At 46.8% G+C, this 21,114-nt stretch overlaps 1 protein-coding gene across 1 annotated transcript in view; it reads left to right on the forward strand.

The window, feature by feature from the left end:
- Nucleotides 1-20,481, forward strand: part of DENND2A (DENN domain containing 2A) — a 56,771-nt gene extending 36,290 nt beyond the window's left edge. Inside the window, 13 exon segments of the mRNA XM_056508685.1 lie at nt 2,427-2,614; nt 3,263-3,372; nt 3,583-3,652; nt 4,257-4,334; nt 4,808-4,948; nt 7,135-7,283; nt 14,121-14,298; nt 15,490-15,531; nt 16,811-16,928; nt 17,996-18,172; nt 18,175-18,195; nt 18,936-19,022; nt 19,771-20,481. Coding sequence (XP_056364660.1) covers nt 2,427-2,614; nt 3,263-3,372; nt 3,583-3,652; nt 4,257-4,334; nt 4,808-4,948; nt 7,135-7,283; nt 14,121-14,298; nt 15,490-15,531; nt 16,811-16,928; nt 17,996-18,172; nt 18,175-18,195; nt 18,936-19,022; nt 19,771-19,802 — 1,391 coding nt within the window. The 3' untranslated portion in view covers nt 19,803-20,481.
- The last annotated feature ends 633 nt before the right edge of the window (nt 20,482-21,114 follow it).

Here is a 21,114-nt window from a genome sequence, read left to right on the forward strand (position 1 = left end):
CACCAGCCAGGCTGGCTAGCTAGGAAAACAGTGTGTGATTTATTGCTGGTTAAACTCTCTGTGCTGGCTGGGTTGGGATAAAGCACTGCATTTCTTTCTTCACTCCTGCAGGATTATTTGGTGTACTGATCTCCAAAATACTCTCATGAAATTAATCATTAACCCCTGGAGATTCTGGGGACATTGCTGTATTTTGGGAATTTGTGTGGCAAATTCAAAGTCCTGGCAGAGTTAAAATGCAAGATGGAAATTCCCTCAAATTCCAAAGTTTCCTGGCTCACATGTACATCAGATCTGGATAGCAGGGCAGTTCAGATCCAAGCTGAAAAGGCAGCCATGAGCAGCAGTTGGGCTGTGTCAGTGGGAGTGCTTGTTCTCACCCTCTTTTTTAGAAGTGAAAAATTCAGACTGAGTTCCCTCTTGTGAGCACAGCTTCCCCCTCAAGAGCTACTGTATGTTCTTGCTTTCATCTGCATTGAAATCTTTTATCTGTATTGCTATGTTAGCAAGATCAAGCTGAAAACTGCTGCCACTGCCTATCTTCTGACAGGTTCTAAGGCTAGCCTGGAGACAGGGGAGAGGGTTTGCACCAGGATGGTGCAGAAATTATATTCACAACCCTCCTGAAATGTGATGTTGTGAAATACAGACCGTGTTCAGATTTAGCTGAGAAGGCAGTGTAGATGTGGCCAGGAAGACTTGAACTCTTGTCTGCTGCTGGTTGCCATAGTGAATCATGTGCATCATCCTGTGATTCTCTGTGACTGCAGCTCAGAGCTCCCTAGAGAGAGGATGATGGGGATCATATGAAGTCACCTCAAATCCAACAGCACTGGGCTCTGAACAATATCCAGATCCAGACCTGGGTCTGAGTAACTATGCAAGTCTGCATAAGTATGAACAGGAGCTCTGGCACTTGCTGTTTGCTCTAAATACATTTTGCTTTATGCCTTGTTGAACAGTTGACTTCCCTATTTTTAAATAGGAAAGTGAGATGGTTTAGCAAGTCTCTTGTATTTGGGACTTTGTACATTTTGTGGAACACATCAATCACCCCAGCCAGCTACCTCTGCTTGCAAGTCACTGTACATCATCTGAGACACAGTATATCATCAGGCTGTATATCAGAGCTGGAAGTGCTGGCCCTCAGAAAGGAAAACTCTTGGAAGACAAACTCTGCTATGATGACAGCAGTAAAATTCTGGTATCTTTAGAATATAAACAGCACAAATCTTGAGTAAGCTTTTCAGAAGCACTCAGCATTGCTGTGACATTGCTCCTTTTGAAGTCCCTGGTGAAACAGAAACCACTTCTGAAAGCTTTACAGCCCTAGAGCAAATAACATAGTAGGTGACAAGAGAAAGGAGTCTAAGCCATTTTTCCAGGGCTTTAACTATCCAGGGGTTGTTTCTAATTTGAGAGGCACCTCAAGACTGCTTTAAATTACATTGTCTGAACCACTCCATGAGTGGCACAACTTTACCAGAAAAAAGATCAACAAATATAAACCATCTCTCAGGAAGACCCCAAGCAGATACCTTACGTTTTGGAGTTTCTATAGTGTCTCTGTGGTTGCTGTTCCCATCAAAAAGTTGCATTGCCACCCACCTTCCCAAAAAGCAAAGCTGTGAGAATGTGCTGTACTCTCTGTAGTTAATTCTTTCTTTCCTTTGTAGCAGGGATAAGGGAGACATCATGGAGATTTAATTTGGGATGCTACTGTAGAACAAAGCATGGGGATGGTCTCAGGAATCTCATCTGGGCTTTTCTCAGCAAGCAGCTTCTCATGACTTTCCATGCTTGAATGTTTATTGTGCCATGGCTTGTGTGTGTTGCAGTTACAGCTTGCTTGGCAATTTTTCTTGTTTTCCCATTGTCTTGGATGAACTTGTAGAAGCATGGCACTGAGAGATTAGTTTTAGGCACAGGAAGAACTGGCATGAGCCAGCATTTTTCACTGGCACCTCTTTTTTGTTGTTGGCCTACAGCCCAGCCTGTGTGCTGAAAGTGGGAGTTCCCTGCATTACTCAAACAGCAAAACCCTGGCCTGACCCAAGTGCTGGTCTTGTAAAAGCGTGGGGATTGCTGCCCAAAAGTGGTCAATCACCTCACTGTGCTGGTTTTGAAAAATGCATAAATGAGTGCTAGGATGAATGCCTGGATATTATCTGTTACATCATGTCCTATATGGATCCAGCTTGGGCTGTTTCAGCTCTAAAAGCTATCCATGAAATCCTCCAACTGCCAAAGTTCCTCGGGGTGATGCCACAAGATTATGGCCCATCTCTGTCAATATTTACAGTGCAGCTTCCAAATTCAGCCAGCCCCTGACAAAGGCGCTGCAGTTTCAGGTTTATCCCCCATCTCTGCAAAGCACAGCTGGTGCTGGTGCAGAGAGCTCAAGCAGATCTCCCCTTGCTTGGCAGCTCACAGCCAGCGCCTGGTGCACGTGAAGTCGCGGCTGAAGCAAACGCCGCGGTACCAGAGCCTGGAGCGGGACCTGATCGAGTACCAGGAGAGGCAGCTCTTCGAGTACTTCGTCGTGGTGTCGCTGCACAAGAAGCAGGCTGGGGCTGCCTACATCCCTGAGGTCACCCAGCAGTTCCCACTGAAGGTCTGCTCCTCCTGCCTGGGATTGTGTGGTGCCCTTGGTGCACTTCTCCACGTGCTGTACCAGTGACCCCACTGTTAGGGGACACTGCAGATAGGGGGAGGGCTTCAGAATTGTCATGGTATTGCTCACTCCTGAAAGAGCAGCTGATTTAAATATTTTGCTGCACTTGGCTATCACTTTTGTGTAGCTATTCCCTTTCTCCCCCTTTCCTCTTTAGAGAAAACTGGTGGTTGGGAGAAGATATGTGTTCTGAAAGGGAAGGAACAGCTTTTGGTGATAACCTAGCTCAAAGTGGGGAAGAAGGAATGGGAGAAACACAGAGCCAGTGGGACAGAGTGATTGTAAATGGGATGTGACCAGAGCTCTCCTCAGACTGCAGTTCTCTTGCCCCTTGCTGGAAGTGTCCCAGATTAGAGGCACAATATAGCAGAGGCAGGTGCTGCAGAGACAGGGCTTGGTGGAACTGGAGGCACAGAGTTACCTTGAGATAGCTAAAGGTTAGGTGAGCCAGAATCACAGAAATTTTAATATCTTCCAGGCAGAAGCTTAGCCTCTGTCATCACCTCTTCATTTGTCACAGGAAAAATATTTGAAGTCATTCCATCCCCACATGACTAATTGGAAACATTCCTTCTCTCTTTCTGCTAGCTTGAGCGCTCGTTCAAATTCATGCGTGAGGCAGAAGATCAGTTGAAAGCTATTCCCCAGTTTTGCTTCCCTGATGCAAAGGACTGGGCCCCCATCCATCAGTTTGCCAGGTAAGTATTGTACTTTGGATCCTGATTCATGAGAAACAGATTTCTATATCAAGCTAATTAAATACAAGAGCTGTTATGGTGGCAGATTGGGCAGAGCTGTGAGAGGGGTGCATGAGAAATGCAGAAATGCTGGGGGTTTATTGAGTTGGTATGTCTGAGACTGGTGATGTGGCTGATGGTATCTTGTCATTCTGGTTCCTCTTTCTGCAGTGAGACATTCTCATTTGTCCTGACGGGGGAAGATGGAAGCAGGCGGTTTGGGTATTGCAGGAGGCTGCTGGTAATTATCCCTGAGTTTTTTGTTTTGCTTTTCTTAGTGGTGCAGCCTTCTGTGGGGTTGGTGTTACTGGCACTCATTCTGGAAAGTGGAAAGCTGCTGCTCTTCTCTTTCAGTGTGGATTGAAAAGAGCAGCAACAGAGCAGCTTTGCTCTCTTCTGTTCAGTGCCAAAGTCCCTCTCTGTGTCCCATCCTCCACTCCAGTTACAACTCTCTTGCATTTTCCTTGCACCAGCACTTTACCATGACCATGGGCTGTTCTTTCACTCCTAAGCTGAAGCCAGGGTTTATTCTCTTTAGGTTTGAGTACTTATTAAACAGTTGTTTAAACCAGTGCTGGTCCTGTAGGTTCAGAGTTGTCCCTGTAGATCAGTGTGCTCTGCCTTTGTCATTTGATTTAGCTAAGCTGGGGCCATACTATGGATGTGCCCATTTCTCCTCACTTTTCTGGTGAACCAGGGTTTGAGGCAGGTTGTCATCACCACCCTGCCCTCAAATGCCTGCCAGTGAGCTGCACAACTAAGAGACCAGTCACTCTATCTTTGCAGTAGTTGTATCTCTGACATTTCCTTGGTGTTTTTGTGTGTATTTGTGTTTGTCTTGAAAGCCCAGTGGAAAGGGGAAGCGTCTCCCAGAGGTTTACTGCATTGTGAGTCGCCTTGGATGCTTCAATCTCTTCTCTAAGGTGAGGGGGGAGAAAGAGGGGAAACTTGTGCTGTAGGTCAAGAGGGACCTGAAAGGGAAGCCAGCACCTGAAGAATCAGGGAAGCTGATAGCTGAAGAAAGGGTCTGAAATGGTGTTGGTGAGGCAAGCACATGCTAATTCCGAGCCTAGCAAAACCACAATTAATAAAAAAACTAGATTCAGCTCTTGTTTTTTTCCTTCAGCAGAACTCCAGAATGCAAGAGAGGTTAAAAGGTGGAGTCCTGACTCTGAGTGTAGTGGGGAATTTGCAAATTTTTGGCTGGAGCAATGTTTCTCCTGAGAAAAGAAATCAAGGGTCTTCAGTTGCATTTTTTTATTTCTTTCTTTTGATATAAAGCTCCATATCAATACTGGATTAAGGAGAGGGCATAGACAGATGCTGGTGCACTTCATTCCTGATGTTATCTCCCTCCTGATTTGCATGTTTCTGTGTCTTCATGCCTTTATTTCAGATCTTGGATGAGGTTGAGAAGAGGCGGGGCATCTCCCCAGCCCTGGTGCAGCCTCTCATGAGGAGTGTCATGGAGGCACCTTTCCCAGCTCTGGGCAGGACAATTACAGTCAAGAACTTCTTGCCAGGCTCAGGAACAGAGGTAAAGACACTTCCCAGAGAGAGAGAAACCAGCAAATGGTGCAGGACTGGTGACTGGGGATCTTCAAGAACAGATGATCTGTCAACTGTGGGGGGAAGCTAGGGAGTAAAACAGGCCACCTGAGGGGATGGTATGGAAACTTCAGTGACCTCAGAGTCAAAATGGAAATCCTATGGTAAAAATGAATGTAAGCACACAGCCTATTATAGCAAAAGGAAACAGGACATTGGCCTTGAGGCCAAGAGACACAGACAGCAGGTCCTGTGCTGCCCAGCCTGACCTTGGATCTGCTCAAGGACACCACACTTAACTTCCTTTGTACAATGTGCTCCAGCATCCTTAATACAGAACCTCTGTTTGTGTGGATTAGGTCAAAAAATCCTTGATGCCACTCCAGGATGATTTTGCAGCCTTTGAGAATGGCATTTTCACAGTGTGGAGATGAGGATCTGTGCTGTGTATCACACATGGTGTGAGGACAGCAGGAGGGTTTTAAGAGTGCAGAGCTTTAGGGTGTAGCATTGAAGGACTGTGATAGGATGGAGGGAGACAGATTTTTGGCCATTCTTTCTGCAGGGCATGGTATGCCTTGAATGTGAGAGGGAGGAAAGCAAGCCAGTTGATAAAGTTGTGTCTGCAGGTTTTCAGCAGAGCACTATATGATGACATTCTCCTCAACCCAACTGAGAACAGTCCCAACTAAATGACATTATATGCAAAGCTGGTTAAAAATGTGTGCTGGAGGAGCAAAGTCCCAGTGGTGTGCTGTGAGAATGTTGTGGCTGGTTTGTGTCTGGGATTCTGTTCATTAATTGTCTGACTGATGGCATTAACTCCACACTTACAGTACAGGACTGGCATGGGGACAGGCACTTTGGGGAGGAAGGGATTAAAAGTTAAAGTGCTCCACTCCCCTAAATTCAAGAAACAAGTTCAAGTGTTCAAGAAATGATTGGCTATGTCACTGAGGTCTAGTTGTTGTGATGATCAGTTGGACTCAATTATCTTAGAGATGTTTTTCAGTCTAAATGATTCTGTGATTCTGTAAATTGAAGATTTCATGTGAGCATCAATATGGACAAGAGCAAAATTCTGGAAGGAGGAAAGGAGTAGTCTAGTACAACATGAAAGTAACTGAGTGAGCAGCAGTATTTCAGAGAAGGATCTGGTGGTGTAGGGGGCCATAAACTGAGTAAAAGTAACAGTGTGGTATTATTTAGACAAAATTCTTCATTGTGAAAGAAACTGAAGGGGTGAGTAATAAAGGAAAACAATTTTTCTGCTTTCTGGTGCTGCTAGAATTTTATTTAAGTATCATTTTCCAAAACAGGCAACCAGTAGGAGAATGGCCCAGAAGGGTAGTTCTGCTTACTAAGTGGTCTAGAAAATACAGGCAAAGCTTGAGAAAAATTATTTACTTAATATAGAAAACAAAAGACAAAGGAAGACACGTGATAACCTTTCAATACACAAGAAGTTTCCTACAGAGGAATGTGACCAATTGTTCTGAGTGTATACTGAAAGTGAGACAACAAGTAATTGAAGTAATTTGCCACTGACATGTTTCAGCTGCAGGCTTGGTGTTGGTGAGGGTAGTTCAGAACTAGAGTAATTTTCTTGTGGGATTTTTGAAATGTGTGGTGTTGGAGGCTTTCAAAAACAATTTAGATAAGCATCTGTCTAAGATAAGGAGTATGAAGTGCTAAGGTGCTATGACAGGCATTATTTAAGTAGATATGAACAAAGAAAAATACCCACAGGCTGCTCTTGTCTGTAACTGATATAAAAAATTTATGGTCAGGAGGTTAGGCATCCAGATTCTTGCAGTAAAAAATAAATAAATCGTAACTGTAAAAGTCAGAGTGCAGATTTGAAAGGCTCCATGACATTCTGCTGCTTGAATACCAGAAAGCCTGAAACCCACTCCTAGCTGGACACAAACTAGTTTTCCCCTTTCTGTCCTCAGTCCAGTGGGAAGCACTTGTGGCTGATCTCATGCTGTGCCTGTTGGAGTGGACTCTGGATCGTCTTCATCTGGGAGAAGGATTTATGGGCAGACTGTATTTGGGGGCTCAGTGCTGTGTGGTGCTCACCAGCACCAGTGAGGGCTGCTAGCTGTGAAAACACCCTCTGGGTCCTTGCTTGGCACAGCAAGAGCTCAGCTGTGCCCTTTGTGTCCCCACCAGGTGATCGAGCTGCGGCGGCCGCTGGACTCCCGGCTGGAGCACGTGGATTTCGAGTCCTTGTTCACCTCCCTGAGCGTCAGGCACCTGAGCAGAGTCTTTGCCTCCTTGCTGCTGGAAAGGAGGGTGATCTTCATTGCAGACAAGCTCAGGTACCCTCCTGCATTTCCTAGAGAAAATGCTGGTGAGGAAGGGAGGCTCAGGAAGGCTGCAGTGACAGATCTCTCTGCTTTGTTCTTTTTCTTCTCTGCCCTTTTCCAATAGGGCTGTTTTTCCCAGGAATGGGGAACTTGGGCCATGAATCATCATTTCATTTTGCAGCTTGCAAAAAGTGCTGCTTCTCTCTCCAAGGAGACCCAAATTCCATTTCTTCCAGGCAATTTCAGAGCAGATCCCTGGTGCAGAGGAAGCAAAGCCCCTCCTTTTGCTCCATAATGCTGCACTGTGATCCCTGATCCATGACCCCTGCTGAGCTCTTCTTGTGCAGAGATCACTGTCCCATCTGAGATTTTCCCTGATGTCACAAAATCTTAATTTTTCAGCTTGTATTTTTGTATTCTGAAGACTTCTTCTTTCTTATGGGGATGAAAGTAAAGGATGCAGCATGAGGAAATGAGACAGAGGACTTCCCCCTTCTATTTTTTAAAAATGTATGTTTGCTCTCCTAAATAATGAAAATGGGTCTGGGTTTCTTTAAGATCTTGTGCAGCTGATGGCTGGCAGCTCTCCAGCCCTTGAAGCACTTGAGGATTCAGGGAGGAAAGTTTGCCAAGGCTGGGGAAAGAAAAGCTGCCTGGATGAGTAATGACACTTTGGAGCACGCTCAGGTTTCAGGAGTGTACAATGCCCCTAAGCTGTCTGTTTTCACAACTTCCAGGCAGCAGCCTGCAGCTCTGGGACTGAGCACTGGGGCAAAGAATGGAGAGGCCCCTTCTAGAGGAAAATGGAGGGGAAAATTCATTCTGCATGGATGCAGGGCTGTCTGTGGGCAGAGCTCAGGCAGTCTCATCACAGGAATAGAAAGGCTGGGGAGAGGGAAGCTGTAGCACTGTCTGCTTGCAGGTTTTGGCAGCTGTCTTGGTTCAGAAAAGGGAAGTTTTGCCTCTGTATAATCACTAATACATTATGTGTGTATAGGCTTGGTATTCTGAATACTTAAACCACAGATTTCATGCAGAGCATTTAGATTTGTATTGAAAGTGAGAGAATTCATCCAAACATTAGATCTCTATGTAACATATATGATTTATGACATAATCTATGATCACAGGCTCTCAAATATTTTTCTCTTCCTCTGTAAGATATATTTTACATTCTGAGAAACAATTTTAAGGACACAGATTGACATTGTAATCTCTTCATGAGAACTGGGTGGTATCAGGAAATGACAGGGAACTTTTGGTGAGGGTTGAGACATCACTTTAGAATGAATATTTATTTAACAAACCTTTTCCTATCACATCTTTACATGATAGCACAACACCATGTTTTCTGAACATAGATGTGATATCTCTAATAGAAAGCACCTGGATGGGTTTTGGTGTTCTTTTTCCACCCCTGTGTCTTTTGTCAGGATATCTAGGGTTATAAGGAATTAATCTAGCTGTACAGGCCTGTAAAGAGAGTGGGAGAGAGCTATAGAATCACAGTTTCTAGAATCTCTAAATATTTCATAAACAGCTTTTTTTTTTTTCTTGTGAAAAATGAATTATTATGTTTAAGAGATCCAGGGTCTGTTAGACCACAGGGCTGAGATTCAATTATTTACCATAGATTTGCCAGCTCTCTGTGAGACTTTTAATATTTGATGTTTCTGAGAAGACCTTTCTCTGAGAAATTTCAGGAGAGTCATTTTCTTTTCCTCTTACAAAATATGAAGTTTCTCTGGCTCATTTTTGTGGAGCAAAAGCTTGGAAATTATCCCAAAGGATGGTAAAGGCATGAAATGCAGAGAACAAAGAAAGTGGCCCTCAAAATTAAGTAACAACTGTACTTAACTTCAATTTTAATCCAGTTCAGTGACAGAATGAACAGTCACAAAAGGACTTGGTAAGCTTTTCCTAAGGTGAACAGTCTCTTCTACTTATAGAAAAGACTCTTCCATATTTTGCAAGCTGATGCTATTGTAGATACAGGATCTTCTGTCCAAATTATATTTTTCCTGGGACAGGAGCACAATGAGCCTTAAGTAGTATTTACTCTAGGAGTGAAAATGCCAATTTGAGAGGAAAGAAAAGAAACACTTTCTGGAAATAGCTGAAGAGAAGGAAAAAAACTATAAAAGCAGCTGTTAGAAACTGCTCAGAGGTTAGGAATGCTAGAAATAATCCAGCTGAGATGGATTAATGGGAAGAGTGCAGGTGACACAGTGAAAGATGCACAATAAATTATATTTATCATTCATCTTTGCTGTTCTTCATGTGGGCACTACCAATAACTATCTGTGTGTTTGAAAAGGTGTGTCTGGGTCTGAGTGACTGGGAAATGATGTGTACAATTTATTTACATCCTTTAATTGCTATAAAATCAGTCTGTGGGAAAAGAAAGCTGAAAGGTCTCCTGCCAAATTCTGCATGAACTGTGAAATGTTTTCAAGCTGAGCCAAAAAATGCATCTAACAAGTGTAGAGCAAGTGAAATACTTTGTCTTTTCCATCTTTAGAATGAGCATTGAGTGTTTAAATACCTGTCAATCCACAGCTTGGCAGCGGAAAAGGAAAGAATTTGGTTTATTAGTTTTTGGGTGAGTTTTTTTCTCTGTCACTATGGATACTGGAGTATCCATAACATTGCCTTGCAACCCAGGAAAATGACTTTGTTCAAACTGTGTTGGTCTGTGTAGTCTTCCCCCAGCTTTTGTTCATTCCTGCACTGTTAGCTTTAGTCCTGGGGCACTGGAGGCTGTGGCATGGGTTGGACACTGCAGCATGAGAGCTGCTTTTGTTTCAAAGGGATGTTGCCTGGCATGCAGCTCCAGGCACTGCCAACCAACCTTTTAGAAGGCATCTTTCAGCTCAAATCACCTGATGTCACAAGGTACCACGAGCTGGGCAGTTTTTAGTGGCCTGAGCAGGAGATTTCTCTGATTCAGAAGGCTCTTTAAAAAGAAAAGCTTGCACAGGCTTAAAATCAAAGCTTCCTTTTTTCCAGATCTCAAAAGCTTGTTGTGGATCTGACCAACACCAGCAATTGCCTCTGTCTCTGCCAGAAACCACAGCTGTATCAACAACACAAAGTGATCATTGTTATCAGAGGCAGATCTGAAAGAATTAGAGTAGACACTTTAAATGTGGTCATCCCCAGCAAAAGGTAATTAATCATCAGGAAGAACACTTTACAGGGTGCTACAAAACCAAAACTGGGACTGTGAATATCAGCCTTGCAGGTTTCTCCCTTTTTGCCCTGTGATTAGGGAGAAGAAACCCAGGGCTGAAGTGTGGATGTCAGACAATAGTGTTGTTTCTTCAGATCATCTTAATGCTCATTTCTCCACCTGCAGGAATCTGCCACGTTGGTGGGAGTCAGTGAGGGTCCCCAGAGAGCTGGTGGAACTTGGCATCCTCCTGCTGGGATTTGCAGCAGTGCTGGGTGAAGTCATGGGACAATGCTTGGAAGCTCCTGTGCCTGCTAAATGTTGTAAACCAGATCTGTAATCCATCATAAGTAAATCCAGATGTGACACAGTGTCAGAAATCTGAAGGTGTTTGTAAAACAAATCCTACTGTGGCAGAGCTTATAAAAAATTTAAAATATACATATTCAAATAGTCTTAAATTGCCAAATGCCAGCATATTTTGAGCAGTTTGATTAGTGCAGGGACAACAGGACTTCCTGGCATTAAACTGCAGCAGGATGTTTAATTGAATGGTGTTTTTCAGAAAACATGCAGTATCCTAAACCCAAAGAGGGAGTCAGATTTGGGGGCTTTGTATCACATATGCTAACCTTTGGAGTGGAAGCAACAGGGCTGAACAGCCAGTGTCCCTCTGTAGAAGCTGTTGTAACTTGGCAAGGTACCTTTTAGAGCAAGTCAAGCTAGTCTTGGAGCAAGTTTTCCCAGGAGAGAAAGGAGGTTTTCTCTGTAATTGCAGCTGTTGTGCTCAGTTTCTGTATTGGCCACCTGAGTTCAAGGTGGCTGCCAACAAGCATCAGCTTCACAGGTGCTGTGTGGTAGGAAGGACACCACAAATAACCCAGGTTGCTGCAGTATCATTGTTCTGAGCAAGGGAATACTTACCCAGAGAGATCTGTGTGTCAGTCTCTATCCAAATCAGCCCTTTAGGGAGGGGTCTGAAGGTTCTTGTGTACCTCAGGACTTTTTAGCCTCTGTACCATTGACATCTCAGTCTCAACTGTGAGCAGCATGCAGCTCAAGCATGTTCCCTGCAGAAGGCTGAATGAACCCATGAAAATGTGCTCAGCAAACTTGAGAGTGTTCTTCAAAGACCTGCAGCATTTTAGAGATTACTCATGGAACCTAAAGCCTTAGAGAGGGGTGCCTGTGTCCTGTTTGAAGAGCTGGGCTGGACCTGTATCCATCACATTGCAGTTACACACAGGTGGCATAAAAGGGATTTATCAAGCTGGATTCTTTTGCAAGGCTCAGCAGCCTGGTGTGAATCAGCAGTCCCTTAGTGCTTGTTGCAGTGCCAAATGCAAGAGAAAGAGAGATCTTAGGCTTGAGTCACTCCAAAGGTTCTCCTGGGCTCCTGGCCAGCTGCAGCTCCCTGAGACTACCTGCAGAGCAAGTCTGGCATGAGAAAAAGGTACCTCAGGGATACCTTTCTGTGTCCAGCCCTGAACTGCTCTGCCTACAGAGGAGGCTCACAGACCTCACCCCTACCAGTACTGTTCCCTGGAAAGGTCTTTCCCAGTGAGAGCTGTTTGGGAGCAGAGAGCACTGGGTTTCACCTGGAGGCATTGAGTCATGCACAGATGGAAGGCTGGAAGGGGAAGTTATCTTTGCTTCCCACTGCCTGGTGTGTACAATTTCAGACTTAACACAGCTCTGTCTTTGACTTCCACTCACTGGAGCTCAGCCACCTCTCCTCCCACTCCATCTCTCACGTACCATGTGTGCTCACTGGGACTGGGGAGCTGGGGGAAGAACAAGACACCATAAATATAGCAGGAGACAGCTTGCCATAATATCTCACCATGCCATAAATAACCACATGCTTCAGCTGCTCACTGCTCCTCTGTGGAGCTACCTGCACTCAGAGATGCTTTCCATAGGTTTTCACATGCTGTCTGTAAACTCAGGTCCCATGTTTAGGCAGAAAATTTGGATACGCCTTCAAAACAGAGGATTGGTGACAGATGTAAAACTTCTAACACTTCCACATTCAGCCTCTCCTCAAAGAAGAGGAGCAGTGGGTGGTGATCATGCCCCACTGCTGTGCACAAGTGATGAAAGGTGCAGTTCTTTCAGCTTTCACCATGCTGCTGCTGCTATTACCAGGTCTATTATCAGTCAGAAATTGAGGAGTGGAAAATACGCTCTGCAGTAATGGAGAGGAAGAGAAGCCTCTGCTTTTGTATCTGCTAACATGACCTGAAATGTAGGAGTAGCACAGCTTTGAAGGAGATGGTTTTTAAAGGATCTCATTAGCTTGGAGTGCACTTATAAGATGACACATTCACTTTTGTTGCAGCTCCTTTCAAGATTAGTTTGTATGAAAGATACAACAACAATCATCTACTTTGATATTATTCCCACATTTTTTCTGGTTGTTTTTTTTTTTTTTTTTTTTTTAATGTTTCTGTTTCTTGCTAGCTCTGTATTTTCTCATTATTTTAGTTTTGCTTCTCTCAGATTCATTATCTACCTTGCATTTGTGATAGACACAGCAAGGTGTGGGCTGGCTGATGATGGCAGGCACAGCAGGACAGCAGCAACAGAGGAGTGAATGCAGGGAGGATACACCTTCCCAAACGAGGGAACTGAAGGGTTTTTCCCATTTAAAGGCTTAAAGCTACCAGTCTGTAACACAGCATTTGAAGGGTCTTCCTCTGTTTTTACAGAGTATCCCCTTAAAAAAGACTCTGGGAGTGAAGGGAGATGAAACTGTTCCCATTTTGTGAAGGTATTTCTCAGAACACACATCTTTCCCAACGTTTTCAGGTTAAGCAGATTCCAGCCTCTCCCCTGGGATCTCCTTATCTCCTAAAAGTGTTGTGTGTTTAACAGTGTTTGTTGTCTGATTACTTTGTGCTGTCACACTGATGTCCCAGCAATTACAGTTTTGTTCTGCTAGCCTGAACTTACATGATGGGAGCCAGCCAGCTGTCCCCCAGGCACAGCACTCTGCTCAGCCTGCCCTGGTGATACAGCAGAGGGATGCACATCCACCAAACCTGCAGTGAGGAGGGGAGGGAAAGCAGCCTTCACTTTTCAGAGCAAGCTCCAGTCCCCACCCTCTCTCAATAAATAAACCAGCTTGCTGAATGTAAATTCTCCCATGGAGTCTAATGGGAGCCAGCTGGGGCATCCTTCTCTGTCCTCATGGCTCCTCCATGCTGCACCAGGCTCCTTCCTCACCCTCTTCCTTTACTGGATGCTGGTAAAATGAAATGTTGTTATATATACAGGATTTACAGCAGCTAGCTTCCCCCTCTCTTAACACATAAAAATGCTTCCAGACCCAGAACAGATGAATAACTGGTGCCCTGTGGCAAGCGCTGCCATGGCTAACTGGGTATCCTGCCGGATCCTGCCAGGGAATGAACTCATTTCTCTAAGGAAAGGCAGAGCCTGTGTTTGATATTTTCCATCAGGACACTGGAGCAGCAGATCTCTGATTCAGTAGAACCCATCTCTTGTCATAAGAGTATCTTTCAGAAGTCTTTGCTTCTGAAGCTAAAAAACGGGGTCAGAAATGTGGGAAAGCCCCAAGTAATTAGATTAATCAGGGAAGGGTTGATTTTTGGGAAACACCCCTCATTCCCTGACTGACCAGCCTTTGTCCTTGCTCGTGCTTTGTCTTCCAGCACTCTGTCCAAGTGCTGCCACGCCACGGTGGCCCTGCTGTACCCCTTCACCTGGCAGCACACCTACATCCCCGTGCTGCCGCCCTCCATGATCGACATCGTGTGCTCGCCCACGCCCTTCCTCATCGGCCTCCTCTCCAGCTCCCTGCCCCGCCTGAGGGAGCTGCCCGTGGAGGAGGTGAGCCCTCACCCACTCCCTGCCCTGCTCCAGGCTGCTTCCTGTGGGCTCAGCTGTTTTCTGGCAGCCAGACAGCAGAGCTCCCATCCTCTGCCTGGGGTAAGGGCAGAATGGGATGTTCGCCCAGCCTTGGGAAGGCTGGGGGATGGAATCTCCCACTGTGGGGCTGCTGGTGGTTTTATCAGTTTATACTGGTTTATGCATAGTGCTGTCTGTGGGCAGCATGTAAATCCTGTCAGTCTGACAGCCTGGCCAGGATAGCTGCCCCTGAGGTTAACACAGGTGCCTCATCATAGCAATAAATGAAGAATTGGATTCCTGGTGCAAAAGGGTGAGCACAGCAAGGCTGAACGTGCTGAGGTGTTGGGATGGATAGGGATTTGACAGGAAGGTCTCACAGATGTGCATGTTTAGCAGGAAATTCTTTGAATGTAGAATCTGAAGACGGAATAGAAATGGAAGTAAGTTTTGATATAGAAGAAAAGAATTGCTGAGCCAATTTTACTAGATAACTAAGAAAGCAAAGGCTGTGTTAGTATGTGAGCTGGAAGGGGTTCTTATAGCTCAAAGCAAAGGATAAATCCACCTCAAACAGAAAATGTTTTTACCAAGCAAAAAGATTTCACAGGCAAACAAGAATGCCAATGTTGCAACAATGAAAAACAACTTCTAGCTTAAACTGAAACATACTAATTAACTTTTTATTATTAATAGTAACATAAATATAAGTATATTAGTAGTTATGATAGGCTATAAGTAATAGTAAAGGCATTGATTAGCTGTAATGTATTATGGTGCTCAGCAATGAAAAGTATATAATGCATTGTAACCAGAACTGGAAGGGGCTGGAGTCCTGCATCCCTGTTTAGGCACTGAGGGAGGGATTTCCCTCCCTGCCTCCCAGGAGACAGCTGTGCAGCACACAGGGAAAAGGGCTGGAGCTGTGACCCTGCTGTGCAGTGAGGAGCACAGCCTGGAGCACAGCCTGGAGCACAGGGTGTGCTTTGCAGTGGCATCCCCAGAAAGCCACAACCAGGGCTCTGCCCCGGGCCATGCTGGGTGCCTCCTCCAGCTGCAGGGGTGGGTAGGAGGAGCAGGGAGGTGTTTCCTGCAGAGCAGTTACAGATTTAGATAAACTCTGATGATGGAAATAATTACTTCCCCTTTTAATTCTTGCTCTTTCATTCTTAGGTCCTCGTCGTTGACCTTGTAAATAATCGGTTTCTGAGACAGGTGAGCAGAGCTAATCCTTTTTTCCCTTTTTTCCTCCATAACTTACCTCCACCTCTGTTTGCTGACTGCCTGGCTGGATGGATCACTTTACCCCCACTGAAAAACCAAGGCAGGGCTTGCAATCAGCAGCATTATAGGGGTTGCTGTGTATATATGTAACAGCAGCATCCCAAACCACAGCTGTTGAGGACTAAATCATTGGGAATTATCTTTTTTTTTTTTTTTTTTTTTAAGAGTGAAAATGGTGATACTATGGGTCCTTAAGTGTCATCCTGTAAGGCAGAGGACAGAGCTGGAAAGGCTTGGCTCAGCACTGTCTGCTGGGGAGCAGTGTAGGTTCTTCCAGCCTGTGTCTGTCAGTTCATCTCCCATCACATACTTTACCCTGAGTGGGAAGGGAGCCTTGATGACTTTTTTGAAATCCTTACTGCCTTGGGAGTTTGTGATTCCTCACTGTGGTCCTTGCACTGGATGGGTCAGAAGCAGGAAGGTAGATGGCAGCAAGATTGCCCGCTGATTTTCATTTCCCTTTGTTGGGGAGAGGAGGAAGAGAAGAGGATAAATGAGCAAACACACTCCTGGCCCAGGCAGGTCTTTTTTTCCCAGAGCTCTTTGGCAGATCACAGAGCAGTGCTGGCAGCAGTGCTGGCAGCAGTGCTGTGCCTCAGCCCCATGACTGAGATGGGAAGGGAAGATGGGATGAGTGCTCCTCCTGCTGCAGGGAGCAGCTGGCTGAGATGGGATCAGTGCTCCTCCTGCTGCGGGTGAGGCCAAGCCCTCCCACAGTCCTCACTTGCCAGCTGCCTTAGCTCTGGGGTTATGCTTTACCTTGCACCTCTCTTCTGGAGGCTTCAGCTGAATCAGCTGACTCAGCCAGGGCTGGTTGGAGCTCTGCACAGCCACTGGCAGCTCCTTGGCTCTGGGAATTCCTTATTGCCTGTGTAAGAGGATTGGTGCCTGAGCAGGGGCTCTGCTCACCTGGCCACCTGCCAGCATTGTTCACACTTCTCCTCTTCAGGGCAGATGGTGGGGCCTCTCTGGGCAGACATGTAAAATTCCTCCAGAATAGGGGAGTATTTAGGAAAAGACACCCCTTTCTCCTTCCTCTCGTGCTTCTTGCTAGTGCTGCTCTGGGTGGTGCTGGGAATGTGCCAGGCATATTATGCCTTCTCCCTCTGCTCATGGCTTATTTCTAGTGCTGCCCCTGCTGTGCTGGGGACAGGGTAGGAGATGTTTTTGCCTCAGTCCCAGTCCCTGAGGAGGTGGCTCTGTCTTTCAGATGGAAGATGAGGACTCCATCCTGCCCCGCAAGCTGCAGGCTGCCCTAGAGCACATTTTGGAGCAGAGGAATGAGCTGGCCAGCGACAAGGAGGAGGGTCCTGTCAATGGCAAGCAGGGTAAAGCACAGTGCCTTTCAGCTTGTAAACCTGTCTTTCCTGCCTCTTTTTTATCTGTCACTTCTTAGAGGAGAACTAGGCTTGTATTGAATTTAACACCACAGGTATTGGAGGAAGGTCAGGATTTTGGTTATCTTATCTCTTATCTCTTCCCAGCTCTGGCCATCCTTCCTTACCATTCCCTGCTCACTCCAGGGAACACACTCCTTTTCAGAGTATTCAGGCTTCTCTCTGCTGCTGCCATGAGTGATGCAGGGTCCTGCAGGGGACAGTCACCTGCAGAGCTGCAGACCCATGTGGCTCATGGGTGACTGGGCTGATACAGCTCTCTTGGGGAGCAGTATGGGCATCTCCTTGGTGCAGAGGAGCCTGGAGAATGTGCTGGTTTTGGCTAGAACAGAGTTAATTTTCTCCACAGCTATTATGGGGCTGTATTTTGGAATTGTACTGGAAATGGTGTTGATAATACAGGGATGTTTTAGCTGTTGCTGAGCTAACAACTTTCTGCCTCTCATCCCACCTCACCAGTGAGAGGGCTAGGACAGGTGACTCAGATGACCAGAGAGATGTTCCACAAGAAGTTATGCTCAGTAAATAAAGTTGCAGGAAAAAGGAGGAAATGGGGGGGGTCATTTGAAAATAGGGCATTTTGTCTTCCCAAACCATGTGTGCTGGAGTCCCGCTTTCCTGGGGAGGGCTGAACACCTGCCTGCCCATGGGAGCTGCTGACTAAATCAATTATTTTGCTTTGCTTGTGTGCACAGTTTTAGATTCATCCATTAAACTCTTAATCTTAACCCTTCAGTTTTCTCACTTTTACTCTTCTGGTTCTCTCCCCCATCCCACCAGAGAGAAGTGAGCACCAAAACAAAGCTTGGTATCTTTCAAAGTAGCAGCAATTTGGTCTATTTCCATGACAAGCACTTCTTAGGATGCTCTCTCTCTCTCGAGCAGCTTTTTCTCGTCAGGCTGGATCTGAAAACAGCCAAGAAATTTTTACCCAGAGATTTTTCCTAGCACCTTCTTACAGCACTATCCTCACCACTACCTCTTTCTTTTTCCCTTAGAAACCAGCCCTTTGAACGAGGTGGTGTCTGAGGCTTTTGTGCGTTTCTTTGTGGAGGTTGTGGGTCACTACTCGCTGTTCCTGACCCCCACGGAGCGCGAGGAGCGCGCCCTGCAGCGCGAGGCTTTCCGCAAATCCGTCTCCTCCAAGAGCCTGCGGCGCTTCCTGGAGGTCTTCATGGGAGGAAGCAGGGGGTCAGAGGTGAGGGGCTCCCTCCTACAGGAGCAGGGGGATGCTCCCCAGGCACCACTTCCATCCCCAGCTCCGTGGCTGGAGGCTGCAGTGGGTGTGCAGGAGCACCAGAAGGGAATCTGCTGGTTTCTTGCAGTGTCCTCCATGTGTGTGCCTCTTCCATTCCAGACTCAATTCCACTGCAGGAATGGTGTTTATTCTTGCAGTCCCTCATGTCCTCTTCTTCTGTCTGGATTGGTCATGGTTCTTTTGCCTACTAGAAAGCTTGGATGCTCTTCTCCTTCCCAGAGCTGCTTCTGCAGTGTCACTCCTGTTATCCCACATCCCAAGAGCTCTGCTGGCAGCTGAAATTTCTTATCCCTGCTGCTGCTGCTCAGTGCTGGCTTAGCAGCTTCCTCCCAAGCATTAATAAGCAGGGGATGCTTGAGTAGGTGGCTGAGTAAAAGAGGTAAATTCTGCATGATGATTCTCCAGATGATGTCACTCCCTGGGCTTAGCTGTGTTCGTAGCAGAATGAGGGGAGGTACATTCTGTACCCTGCAGCTCAGTCAGCCTTGCAGTGGGGAGGGAGGGGGCAGAACAAAGCTTCTGTGCCAAATCTGGCCTCAGCTGAGGGAGGAGGTGGGGTGAGTTGTTCTCTCTCCTGTGCAATAATGTGTGGGTAAGTGACAGTACACTCTCAGGTGGGCATTCTTACTTGGATTTATGGCAACACAAGATAGAAGCTGTTCATTTCTGTCTTCCTGCAGGTCTGTTTGAGGTACGGGCTCAGGAGTACCTGGAAACACTTCCCAGTGGGGAGCAGAGTGGAGTCAATAGGTTCCTGAAAGGCCTAGGTAAGGAGCCAGCAAAGCCCTTGGCTTCTCAGGAGGGCTGGGCTTCTTGCTGCCTTCAGGTTGGGCAGCACAGGAGCTGCCCAAGGGTGGCAGGGTCTGTGGCTATATGTGGCATCCAGTGCCTGGCCATGTGTCCCTGTGCTGGCTCGCTGGTCAGGCACTGTCTGGAGCCTGGTGGAGAACTAAAGATTGGGCCATGAGCTGTATCTGAGTCTTCTAAAGGAGACAGGTGGGTCTGAGGAGGCAATGGAGCCACAGTGACTTGGAGATGGTGGATACAGGTCCTGATGGGGGATTGACACAGTTTTCATTGCCTTCAGGTTTGCCCTTAGGGATCAGCAGTGAGAACTGCCCAGGAGTATTCTGAGATTTAATCTATTTTCCACTGTAAGGGAGACTAGCCAAGAGCTCCAGATTGATGTTAGAAGTCCTTGGATAAGTCATTGGACACAAGTGGCTGTTTGATCAGGTGTTAAGATCACATCCCTGGTTCTCTTGTCTGTTCTTGACCATTTAAGAGCAGCAGTGCCCTGCACAAAAGGGCTCTGGAGGGTGTGCCTGGTCCCAGCCTGCAGCTCTGCTTCCAGGGAATGGGCAGAGCTCTGCAGGCTTTGCAGAGCAGCTGGCTGTGGACAAGGAGCCAGGGACAGCAGCAGGCCCAGTACAGCATAGGACAGAGGTGGTGGGAAAAGACACTTGTTTTGCTTGTCACTGTGGGGAGTCCATTTCCTTTTCTCTGTCTCTTCAGGCAGCAAAATGAAATTCCTCCACAAAAAGTAAAAGCGAAGCACATCCTCATTCCAGAGAAGAGAATGGCTTTACCATTTAGCAGCAATAAATCAGACTCATCAACCATTCCCATTCAGCCTGCTCCCAGGAGCCTTGGGCAGGCTGGCCATGGCCAGGACGTCCTGCACAGACCTGTGGTGCTGCAGGAGGATGGGATGGCTGCAGGGCTGCCTGGACACGTTGCTGGATGTCTACAGTAGCAAGCACTGGACCAAGCACTCTCTCTGAACTCTGCACTAGCACGTTGCAGGCATCCCGGCGGACTGGATCTCTTAGCTAGTCAATTCTTTATTTGGTTGTATTTCTCTATTTATATTGAGGTTAGAACAGTTATTAACCAATGACTCTTGCCCTGCCTCCTCTCTGCCTGGTGCTGCAGGAGGCCAAACAGGACTCCCACAGGACTGAGCAGGCAAAGCTCAGGCGTGGAGAGGAGGAACAGAGATGTGTGAAAGTAGATCTCTGCAAAGCAAGGACACTGAGAGCTGCAGGGATGAGATGGACTGGCCAGGAGGAGCTGCCAAGCAAGAGAAAAGGGTGAGGGGGAACCACTAAACCTACTGAGGACTTGCTGGGCCAGCCAGCTCCCTGGGTGAATGTACCAGGGAGTCTTGGCACGAGGAGAGGCCTTTCCTCACACAGTGTAATTAAAAGTGAGTTGTGTAAAAGGCATGTGGGTCCATGGTGTTTTCATGGAAAGGGGGAGCTGTGTCTTCTAACATCAAGCAGCTGGAGCCATGACTTGCACAGGCCCTCAGCTTCCCTGGGAGTCTGAGAGGTGGGGTGGCCTCGATCCCTCACCTGGCGACTGGCTGGGAGCCCAGGGTGGAGCTCACCTGCAGGCTCTCAGCTTCCCAAAGGGCTCTTATCTCCTATGGTGGGTGCTGCTGCTGGGAAGCACAGCAGCAAACAGGCAAGGGCAGTGTCTGCTGCTGCCTTCTGTGCTCCTGCCTGGGCCTCCTGCTCTGCTCTCCTCTATGGTCCAGTGGAGGTTGAGGCAGGGTGAGGGCTTTTTTCCAGCTGGTGTGAAAACTGTTAACACTTGCACTGCTTGTGAGAGCAAGAGCACCTGAAGCATCCTTGAGCATCTTGGAAGAGAGTCTCCTTCCCAGCTGCTGTGGGTGCCTTTACTACAGCTGTGCTGTGCTGGACTGCACAGCACTCCCAGAAGCTTTGGAAATGATCCCTGTGCTCCATGGGCTTTGCCAGGTGAGAGGAGCTTTCTGAGCAGCAGTGGGGTTCAGAGAACCTCAATTCCACACCAGAGCAGAGCAGTGGGTCCAGTGAACCTTTTGAAGCTATG

Source organism: Oenanthe melanoleuca, chromosome 1A, assembly GCF_029582105.1.
Source record: "Oenanthe melanoleuca isolate GR-GAL-2019-014 chromosome 1A, OMel1.0, whole genome shotgun sequence".
NCBI lineage: Eukaryota > Metazoa > Chordata > Aves > Passeriformes > Muscicapidae > Oenanthe > Oenanthe melanoleuca.